The sequence below is a fragment of the Hydra vulgaris genome, chromosome 02 (assembly GCF_038396675.1).
Source record: "Hydra vulgaris chromosome 02, alternate assembly HydraT2T_AEP".
Taxonomy (NCBI): domain Eukaryota; kingdom Metazoa; phylum Cnidaria; class Hydrozoa; order Anthoathecata; family Hydridae; genus Hydra; species Hydra vulgaris.
In genome coordinates, this window is record NC_088921.1 from 32,131,532 (window position 1) to 32,142,500 (window position 10,969).

The 10,969-nt window shown below is 25.7% G+C and overlaps 1 protein-coding gene across 1 annotated transcript in view; it reads left to right on the plus strand.

Moving 5' to 3' along the window:
* Positions 1-6,975: 6,975 nt before the first annotated feature.
* The window catches only part of LOC105847579 (uncharacterized), a 27,811-nt gene continuing 23,817 nt past the window's right edge, over positions 6,976-10,969 (plus strand). Inside the window, exon 1 of the mRNA XM_065790624.1 lies at positions 6,976-8,324. Coding sequence (XP_065646696.1) covers positions 7,493-8,324 — 832 coding nt within the window. The 5' untranslated portion in view covers positions 6,976-7,492. The remainder of the gene's footprint in view (positions 8,325-10,969) is intronic.

Below are 10,969 nucleotides of genomic sequence, written 5' to 3' on the forward strand. Positions count from 1 at the left end.
AAAACCACGTGAATGGTAAGAAACACATTTAGAAAAGCCTACTTGAGTAGCAAACAATATTGGGGTAGTATTGTTTATATACTTCACAAACTGTAAACAATATTGCATCAATATTGTTTGCTACTCGGGTAGAAGCTACTTTATAATGGCATATGCAACGTTGAACTTTGAACTATTTATTTGACCTAAAATTAAAAATAATTTGTTCTCCTGTATCACATAAATACATCATATGATAAATCTGATATGAAAAAATGTAACTAATAAGTAAATACAATGAAAAACATCATATATGAAAATTGGAAATCAATGTACCTGATAAGGAGAGATAAGCTGTTGTGATTTTAGAGTAGCAGTTGTTAAATATCCTTATTTCACATTTGCTTTTAGAAAATAATTTATGTTGGTACATCATAGTTCCAAAATAATTTTTGTAAAACCATTTAGTAAACAGAGCTTAAAACAAAAAATCAAATTGAGATATTAGCAAAATGTATATATGGGAAAATGATTTGTCTTTTAGTGAATGATTAAAAAAGCAAGTTCCAAAATGAAACTACATATTAATCATTTTTACAATAGACACCAACATAGAAGGTAAGATAAATGTAACAACATTAGTAACATTACACAAAATGTTATTAAAAGACATGTTTTTACAGAATAATTAATAATAAAGGCTAGAAAACACCTAGACCTAAAGCAATAACAGTTTGACACTAAACTCTGCCAACTCGCACCTCTGCTACAAGTACATCGCTTGGTTGGCAAGGAGAAAAATTAAAAAGATTCAAAGTAAACAAAATATAAATATATATTATATTTATATTAAGGGAAATTTTTCAAAACTGTCTCGCAATACCTCTAAATATATGCGATATAATAAATTATCACTGGATTTAAAAATTTTTTGGAATCAAAAATATTTTTAGAGATGCCCCAAGTCAATTGACAAGGTTTTTTTTACAGGGTCCCTAATATTTTTGAAAAAAAGTTATACAAAAGTAGATCAACCTGGTACGCAAAAGAAGCAAAATTTTATAAAAAGTTCAAAAATAATATTTTTTTTAATGCAAAAAATTGTTATTTTGAATTTAATTGCATAATAACTATGGTTTTTTAACTAAAGATAAAAAAAGTGCATTTTCACAAATTTTTCGATAGTCAATTTTTTATCTCGATATGTTTTTCTTATAAAACAACTATTTTTTTCAAACTTTTTATAGAATTTCACTTCTTTTGAGTACCAGGTTGACCTACTTGTGAAAAAAAATTTTTCTTAGAATATTAGGGGCCCTATAAATGTTCAAGGTACACCTTTAAAGATTTTTTTTTTGAAACTTTTTGTGAATCTAGTGATATTTTATTAAATCGCATATATTTAGAGTTATTATAAGACAATTTTAAAAAAATTCTGTATTTTAATGCACCCAAATATATATTTAACAATGACATGTTATTGTATGTGAAAGTTAAATTTTGTTATGAGGATTACGTTCTTATGAAGAAAGAGTATTGTTTGTATATATTTTACATATACAAACAATACTCTTTACCTTTTTTTATATTTTTTTTCATAAGAACTATAATCCTCATAACAAAATTGAACCTTCACATCAATAACAGTCTGCGTATACACAAAATTTTAACTTATTTTTCTAAAAAAGAACAAAAATAGTTAATAGGATCACAGAAATTTCAAAGTAGTAATAACCAATTTTATGGAAATAGCATTAATATAACTTTTTCGTTGCATAAAAAATGCATAAAAAATAAAAACAAACTGCTGAAAAATAGAATAAAGCTAAAAGAATAGCTAAAAAAAATGTAAACGATTTAAAAAATTAAAAGGAGTGGTCCTTTCTATTTAATATCTAATAAAAATGTTACATAAATTACTAAACTATTTTCTATACTTACTTAATTATAATATGATCTTAATGGTGATTATTTATCTTAATATGATTCTTTATGTAATATTTCTTAACTAATAAATTCCAAAAGGTAAAAAGTTTTAACTCGCCTAATAGATCTTTCTCCGATGACCGCGTGCATTTTATAAAAGTCTAGTAACTAATTAAAACTACTTAAAAAAGGAAAGCGAAACGATGTTGAACGTTAAACTTTGAATGTAGCAATTAAGGGGGAACATCAGAGAACAAAGAATGATATTCAAAAATTTGATGGAAGAAAGCATTTCAAGAAGAATCTAAATTAGAACTTCAACTTAGAGTATAAACTATTAGTTTTATGTCGTTTGTATTTTTTACCTGTAATTTTGGGTGATGAAAAGAATAAATAGATAAATTATACTAAGATGATATTTAAAAACCACGACTCTGTTTTTTTTTCTTCTTATTTTTGTATGTTTTTTTATTTTGTTATAATAATGTCCGCATAATTTTTCTAGAAAATTAAGAACCACAAGTCAAAAAATTATTAACACAATTTGTCTTAAAATTTTATGTAAGTAGAAATTAAGAATGAACAAACCTCGACTAGGCATGTTAGCAAAAATGATACATATGTAGGGAAAAGCGGGGCAAGATGGCGAATGGGGTTAGATGGCTTTTCATATAGCAACTCGACAAAAAAACTTAAAAATGGGTGAAAACGAAACTATAATTACACTTTGTATTTAAAAAGTTTTTTTTAGTTATATTTTTTGGTTAGTTTAGTTAGATAAGTTGGTAATTTTTAGTTAGATTAGTTGGTAATTAATGTGTATTGAAATAAAATTAAAAAAATGAAAAACTTCTTTTTGTCTGCATTCTTTGTTTTTTTGCATTTTGAATTTTTATTTTCATTCTGTTGAAAACTGATAACATTTTTTTGCTTTAATATAAACTTATTTTAAATGAAGTATCCAAAAATATTTGTAACGCTCAGCGGTTTCTTGATGACAAGACCATCTGTCTTCTGCAAGTTTTCCGCGTTCTTTGAAATAATTTCTAATACTTTACATTTTTATTTTATATATTTTTTGTATAACGTAACTTTGTGATTTTTTTTTTAAGCTTTACTTACTCTGTAAAGGTTCTATTATATATTACGAATTTGTAAAGATTAAAGAATAAAAAAATTAAAAAATTTTTTTTTAATTTTTTTAAAGTTGGAGTCAGAAATTGCATAATAAGTCATCTTGCCCCGGTCACGTGACCAGATGACATATTAATGAACTTTTTATTTTATTTCAGGTTTTTCTACTTTTAAACTAAAAATTCATGCAGGCACTGAATCATTATAATAAAATGAACATACTGACAAAGTATTACTGCTTATGACTGATAGTTTTGCAATAATTTAGGGCTTTCAAAACGATCGCCATCTTGCCCCGCTTTCCTCTATGTTTTCTAAAATATCAATTTTTTTAATAAAATTGATATTTTATTATATCAGGAATTATCTTATTCCAGATATTTCAGGAATTCCGGATATTTTTCTTAAATTTTAGTTTTTCCGGATTTCCAAAACGCTTTCCATACAAACATGTTTAGGTATATATTTTTGTAATATATTTCTTATTAAAGTTTTTTCACTCAGCACTCATACAAAATGAGAAAAGTTAGAAACAACTAAGCTAAAAGCAAAATTAGCAGGAAAATATATTCCGGATTTTTACTCAAACAGATTTCCGATTTTTTAAAATATGGTCTAGATGATCTATGATATATATTTAACTGCGTATAACTTTTCAAATATAGATTTACAGAATAATATATAAAAAAGAAAGAAAGAAAACGACAAGAAATTTGCTCGAAAGTTCTGTTTGTCAATGACTTAATATTTCAAGTTCTAACAAACTCAAACTCACTTGCTTTTGGTTCGTCGAAGCGGGTTATGATGCTCTTTAGTGAGCTGAACTTTTCTTGGCAGGTCTTGGTATGTGGCCTCTATATGGCTTATAGCTGGTGGAGGATAAACCACAATACCAAATAAATAAATTAAAAAATAAAATACTTTAAATTCCTTTGAAATTGATCCGTTTGTATCCTAACATAATTGCTTATGTTTGAATATCCGCTAAAAATTCTTATTGCATTCATTAAATTTTTAGTTAGGTTACAAAAGTTAATTAACAAATTTTGTTTTCAATACTAAAATGATACTAACATTCACACCACTGATAAATAGCGGTTCGCGCAACGGGTACTACTGAGCGTTAAAAATTTGTTAAAGTTAATGTAGTAAATTAACTTTATCAAAATAATTTATTTTCATAACTTTAAAAAGTAGACAATATGTATAACTTTTCTATATATATAAACGTTTTGTTGGTTAATAATTGAAAAAAATTTGAATTCATACAACTTTCCATGACTCTCTCCTTTTAGTAGTAACTTAAGTTACTACTAAAAAAAAGTTACTTAAGTTACTACTAAAAAAAATTAAAAAAAAGCGAAGTAATTAAACAGTTAATAATTAATCAGCAAAAGACCCGTAAAACGAGTGATGCTAATTACATCTGTTAATATATTAACGTAAAACGAGTGATGCTAATTACATCTGTTAATATATTAACAGATGTAATTAGCATCACTCGTTTTACGGGTCTTTTGCTGATTAATTATTAACTGTTTAATTACTTCGCTTTTTTTTAATTTCAAATTGATAAACTGAAACTTAAATTGAATCATTTTTAGGCAATAAGTATAGAAACAGTGACGGATCCACAAGAGAGATGGGGGTTTGGTATCCCCCCCTCCCCACCAGAAGTTAAAATTCCTAAAATATTTTTGAAATGGAGGACTTTTTTTTTTAGGAGACGCCAATGTGATAGAAAATACAAAAATATTTCAGAAATAATGAAAATATTGACATATTTTAATTTTAAAAAATGAATTTTTTTCATTGGATTAAAGGATGTCCTTAAATTAAGAAAGAAAACTTGCCAGACCCGTTTATTGCGATGACAAAGTAAGGAAGCAAGGGAAAGAAATTGACGTAATTAATTTGTTGAATTTAAAAGGATATTTTGATTGCCACCCATCTTTTTAAAACATTGATAGCATTACAACTACTTAAACTCTGTTTAATGATGCATAACGAATGCTTAAACTCTGTTTAAGTATTCGTTATGCCATTACTAAGTTTTGGTAAAGCTACTTTATTAATTAAGGTGATCCTTCAATTAACTTTTATTTTGTTACATAGATCAATAAAAATCAGGGTTAGGGTAATTGACGTATTTGTATTTAGTAATAATATGCTAGATTGTTGAAGTTGTATTGTATTTGTTTAAAAATAATTTTATTTAATATGTATGTATGTTTAATATTTGTATTTAATTGAATAATGTATTAGTATATATATAATATGATAATGATAATTTAGTTTATGAAAAATAGTTTGACTTTGATTTTCAAAATTAATAACTTTTAGTATTTATGTATTTATAAAAATTTATGTTTTTATTTTGAAGAAATATTTTTGTATTTAAACTTAACCATTGATTTAAAAATAAAAAATAAAAAAATGCAATTGTAAAAATATTTGTAATTGCATTTCTTTACCTCAAACACAAATATTTGTATAGAAACTTGTAATTGAATTTAGAATCTTAAAAAACAATGTTTTTGTTGCGCAAATTGCGATTAAGCCTTGGAAGCTTCTTGAAAGCGCTCAGTGTGTGTTAAGAACTCTTTGTTTTGTTATTATTTTCAAAAGCTCCCCTCCCCTCCTATTTGGCACCTTGAAGTACCCACATTTCATTTTTACTCCATTTCAAATAACTTAATCCAGCAGATCAAAATTAAAAATTTAAAAATTAATCAAACAGTTCTTCTAAAAACTACCAAAATATTCCAGGTTTTTTTTATTAGTATTTTTATTAGTAAGTAATCATAGTTGCAAGGAAGGTAGTATCAAGACATGTATAAAAAAACGCTCTTTCTTTTGATATATAAAAAAGAAAGCAGATACTTTTCAACAATCACTAAAAGAGAACGAATCAAAATACTTTTAGTAAAATCATCAAAACATTTGTATCATAGAGTTGTAGTTTGAGAAATAAACTCGTTACTGAAAACTCCTCACGCTTTGTAATGAATCGCGAGCTTTGCTGCAATGGATTACTTTTTTTTTAGAGAAATTTAGAGTTGATAATACTCCATCCTATATAGTTATTCGAGATGAATATATCCAAAACTAAATAAAAATGAATATACCCAAAATCTTTAGTAAGGTGAAACTCAAAAATAAAAAAGGTTGAAGGAATTAAATCGTTTTTTCAAAAACTCGTCGCTGAGTCTCTTTCTAATAATTACGTTATAAAGGTTCAAGGTAACTTTATTTTTTATTTTTATCACTAGTTAGTGCAGTGCGGGTTAAGACTTTTCGGGGCTTTCAGAGTTTCTTTTTGAAAAATCTTTTATTTTGAATCAAGACTTGCCAAACTGCAGGACCCGGGGCGATAGTCTCTATCCCCCTACCCCTAATCCAGCACTTAGTTGGAGTAAGAACTTTGATACCTAAGTGCCTTCTTAAAATACAACAAGTAAAATAACAGGCAAACGCTAACGCCAACAATTTTTCTGTACAATTCCGGAAACGAAAAAAAAAATCATACGAAAGAGTTAAAATAATGCGCTTTTATTCGCTTATAAATAAAATTTTTCTTATAACCAGTACCAACTATAAACATACAATAAACTGTTGTTTAGTTCATGCATTAAAATTATATCAAACAATATCAAACGTCAAAATATCCGTCAATGCATACAGTTGTTTTAAAATATGTAATATAAAAATAAATTGTTTTTCTAAATTCTTTCTAATGAAATTTTTTATGATAATTGTAAATTATTTTTATGTTTTTTATTCCAGTTTGATTTATTTATAAATAATACTTTATTTATAAAAAAATATTAGATCATTTATTCAGGCTATATTTTAAATTTAAAAAAAGGATTACTAACTTACGTCATACGAAGTATGAATACATTATTTTCTACTTCATTTTTTTTCCAAAACATCTTTTTTTACTAAATATTTTAATGATTTACATGAGTGAGGAGGGGAATATACAAAGGTTACAATAACAATAAAAAATTATGCCGCACTTTTCATTAACAAAAAGTAAGTAAATATTCCATTCTTTTTGTTCGTTCTTTTTATTGGCAGATAAAAACTAAACATAAATACTTAAAAACTCCATACAATGGAACTTTAAATGCTTCTAAAACAAGATTTAAATCATTTATATATAGAGAAAAAAAGATTAATAATCTCTTTTTGATTAAGACAAATATGCAAACGATTTATCTAATACAAAAGATGAGTAAATCAAAACTTTTTAATAGTGATTCAAACAAAGAGTTTTGTTCAAAGTTAGTTATTCTGTGAGCAAAGTTGTTGAACGGGTACTAAAATTTATAATGAATAATCGTGTTGTAAACAAAGATAATAAATGAACAACAAACTTAATATAATTTATGAACTTAGGAGTGATCATCATATGTTGATTGGTATGTTCAGAGATATAAAATAAATAATGTTTAATCAAAGAACTTTTGAAGATGATAACAGCTATTACGGAGAAAACATTTATAATCATAAGCGTGGACAAGTAAATATACTACATGACAACATCTATATAAAACATAGACCGGGAACAGAAAGTCTAACACCACGCAACTACCAATATACAAATGGTATCTCGTCTAAAAACCGTTTAAATGATTACTCTGAGTTTTATGAACAACCAGCTCGCAAAAAGACTAACATTGTACATAGTCGTTACACGGGGGATGGGCAAAAGCGAACTTTTTATGACACTCCAAGTAGGAACTATTTATCACATGATTTTTATAAAAACGAATATGATAGAAAAAAACTTCATAGTAACGCATTTCAAGAAGAAGTTTACAACAAATATAAAAAGCGGAGATATGAAACACCAGAATACAATATTGAAAAGAAAATGCACCCGATTGACTACAGACTACTAGATCATCGATTTCGACAAAGGAGATTTAGCGATTCTACTTACGATCGTCAAAATGGTAGAGATATGAGAAATGATATTTATATAGATAACAATGTGCAGTATTTACCAGAACCAACTTTTCAAAATATTCAATCATCTGATTACAAGCACCCTAACCACCAAAACTATCCGGATAAAAAAAAAGTTCATTACAAATTTAGTTCAAATAATAATAATAAAAGTTTTTATAAAGATAATGATAGTGTGGACCCTGCTGTAGCTAAAATAAGAAACAAATCAAAGTTATGCATTATTATTTTTAACAATATTTTTCTGTTGGGAGGTCTTGCAACTGGTTTAGCCTCGTGTATCAAAGCACCCTGGTGGAGCAAAACAGGTATTTATGCCAAAAATTATACTTGCCAATGTAATAAGTTGATATGATATGTAGTTATACTATTTTGAACACTTTGCAAAAAGTTTTGGAAATTAAATGAATCAAAAAAAAAATTTTAATCGAGTAGTCCAACAAACTTTATGCTGTCAACAATAAAATAATTATTTTAGATTTATATTTGCAAGGTCTCTATTTATTACGTCTTACGTCTCAAAAATAACTCAAAATTAATGTCTCTTAACTTCAACATATCGGCCGCATAATACAAAGACCTCATCTTTTAGGTGAAAGATGCGTATTGACATATTGATATTTAATAGTTGTAGTCAGTGCCGTATTATTAGAGCCCCAAAATCCTTAAAAATTTTCCTTAAATAAAGGTACTACTTAATAAGAAAAAAAAAAAAGCTCTATAAATTTTAAGAAAGACCCTTAAATTTGCAATATACATAATAGCATACACGTTTTGTACTAATTTTTTTTTATATTTAAGATAATACTTTGTGTTTCTAAGATCGTCAATTTGAGGTACTACATCACTCTATTTATTTTATACATTTTATTAACTTGTATTTAATATAATTAAATATTATATATTCATTATAAATTTATTATTGCTCTGTTCTTTTAGAACATTGAGCACACTGTTTGTAGAATACACTAACAAAATTTATATATATATATATATATATATATATATATATATATATATATATATATATATATATATATATATATATATATATAATAGTATACAATGAGAGTACTAATTTTGTTTTTATATTTAAGATAATACTTTGTGTTTCTAGGATTGTCTATTTAAGGTATTATCCTACCTTGTTTACGTCAACTTTTGAATAAAAAAAAGGCTTACGTCGATTTTTATTAAGTCGATTACAGCACATTAATTATAATTGTATACTGCGAAAACGAAAGATCATTGTTTTATAGTACTAGACAATGAGTAAATTTATTTGTTCCAAACAATGACTTATTTTAATAATATTTTGACTTCACGTAGCTTCAGCGTTTATTTGTTATAACTTTATTTTAGAACTTTGCTGTTTCAAGAGTTGTTACCTTACTATAGATAATAACTTGAAACAATTATTTTAATAGTTGTTACCTAGCTAAAGGTAATCACTATCAAAAGAATAAGCTTTGATATTTTTTCAGCTTCTTTTTATATAAATATTAAAAAACATAAACTACTATCAGTTTTACTAATTATTTTGCCAAAAAAATTTTTTAGATAGGGTAGATTAAGGCATTATGAGCACCTTAAGTAAAAATTGGAATATTTTCAAAAACAATTATGCTGGAGCCAAAACTTTTGAAAATAAACTATTTTTAGGGATCACATTTCATGCTCATAATAACCAGACCACTTGATAATATGATAATAGCTTGATAATAGCTTGATAATATGAGCACTTTAAATTAACTTGAAAAATTAACATTAAATAAAAAAGTACCAACCTGACAATTAGTGCTGTGGATATATATAAATATAATAATTCGTTATTAATAAAACTTATCACATTTCAAATCACGTTTAATGAAACTTTATTTTACGCAAATAAAAAAAAAAAAAATTTTGTTCACTTTTTTTTCAATTTTATTAACTTAAACCTTTAAACAATAAAAATAAAAATTTTTGAATTTAAATTACAGAAAGATATTTAGTATTGTTAAAATATTGAAATTTTTTACAATTATCTATTATAAAAATCTACTATATTTTTCTTTTACTCAAAAAGCTATTAAAACTACTGCAATTTTAGGACTTTAAACCATGTAATTTCAATAAAAAACACAGAGTAATTGTAACATGCTCATATTAGACAAAAATGGTATGTTTAAATGAAGTCAAAAATAAATGCTTCTGCGCATTGCTTTTCCAACAAAAATTGAATGGACTTCTAGCTAATATATTTTTGTTTATGAAAAAATGAATATCTATATTTCAGCATTAAAATTTTGCGCCATAGATTCTTTTCCGTTTAATAAAATTTTAACAACACAAAAAATTGAACAGCGTTTTAATTAGTTAAGATTCCCTAGTTACCGTATATGAGTTTACGTTAAATAAACTTTTTTTTTTATTATCACTACTTAAAGTCGATTAAAAAAAAACATAGCAACTTGAACTTCCCTGGTCCTATCTTAGAAATCTTTTGGTATGCTCATTATTATTAGTAGTATTACCTAAATGCTCACATTACCCGAATCTACCTTATCGATTATCAAAAGTTCTTAAACTTTAAAATTGAGACAAAACAATTTTATAATTTCTCAGATGTATTGGCTATTACCAATGAAATTTGGCATCATTTACAAGCACTTATAAGCACTAGTTGTTGTTGTTTATATCTGTGTTTTAGATCTTTTCAACAATTGCAGCATCAGAAGAAGGGGTTTTTAAAACAGATGCTTTGCTAAATAACAACAAATAAAAACAGTTAAAAAAATAAATAAAAGTGAAGCAGTACAGATGCACTCTTTTAAAAAGATGATGATGTTAAAAAGACATACAATAATGCCATTTAACTTTTATTAAACTAGATTCAATCAAAGTTTAGGTATTGTAAAGTATAACTTTTAGAAAAAAAAATTAAGTTTTAGAGAGCGGTTTTTCATAAATT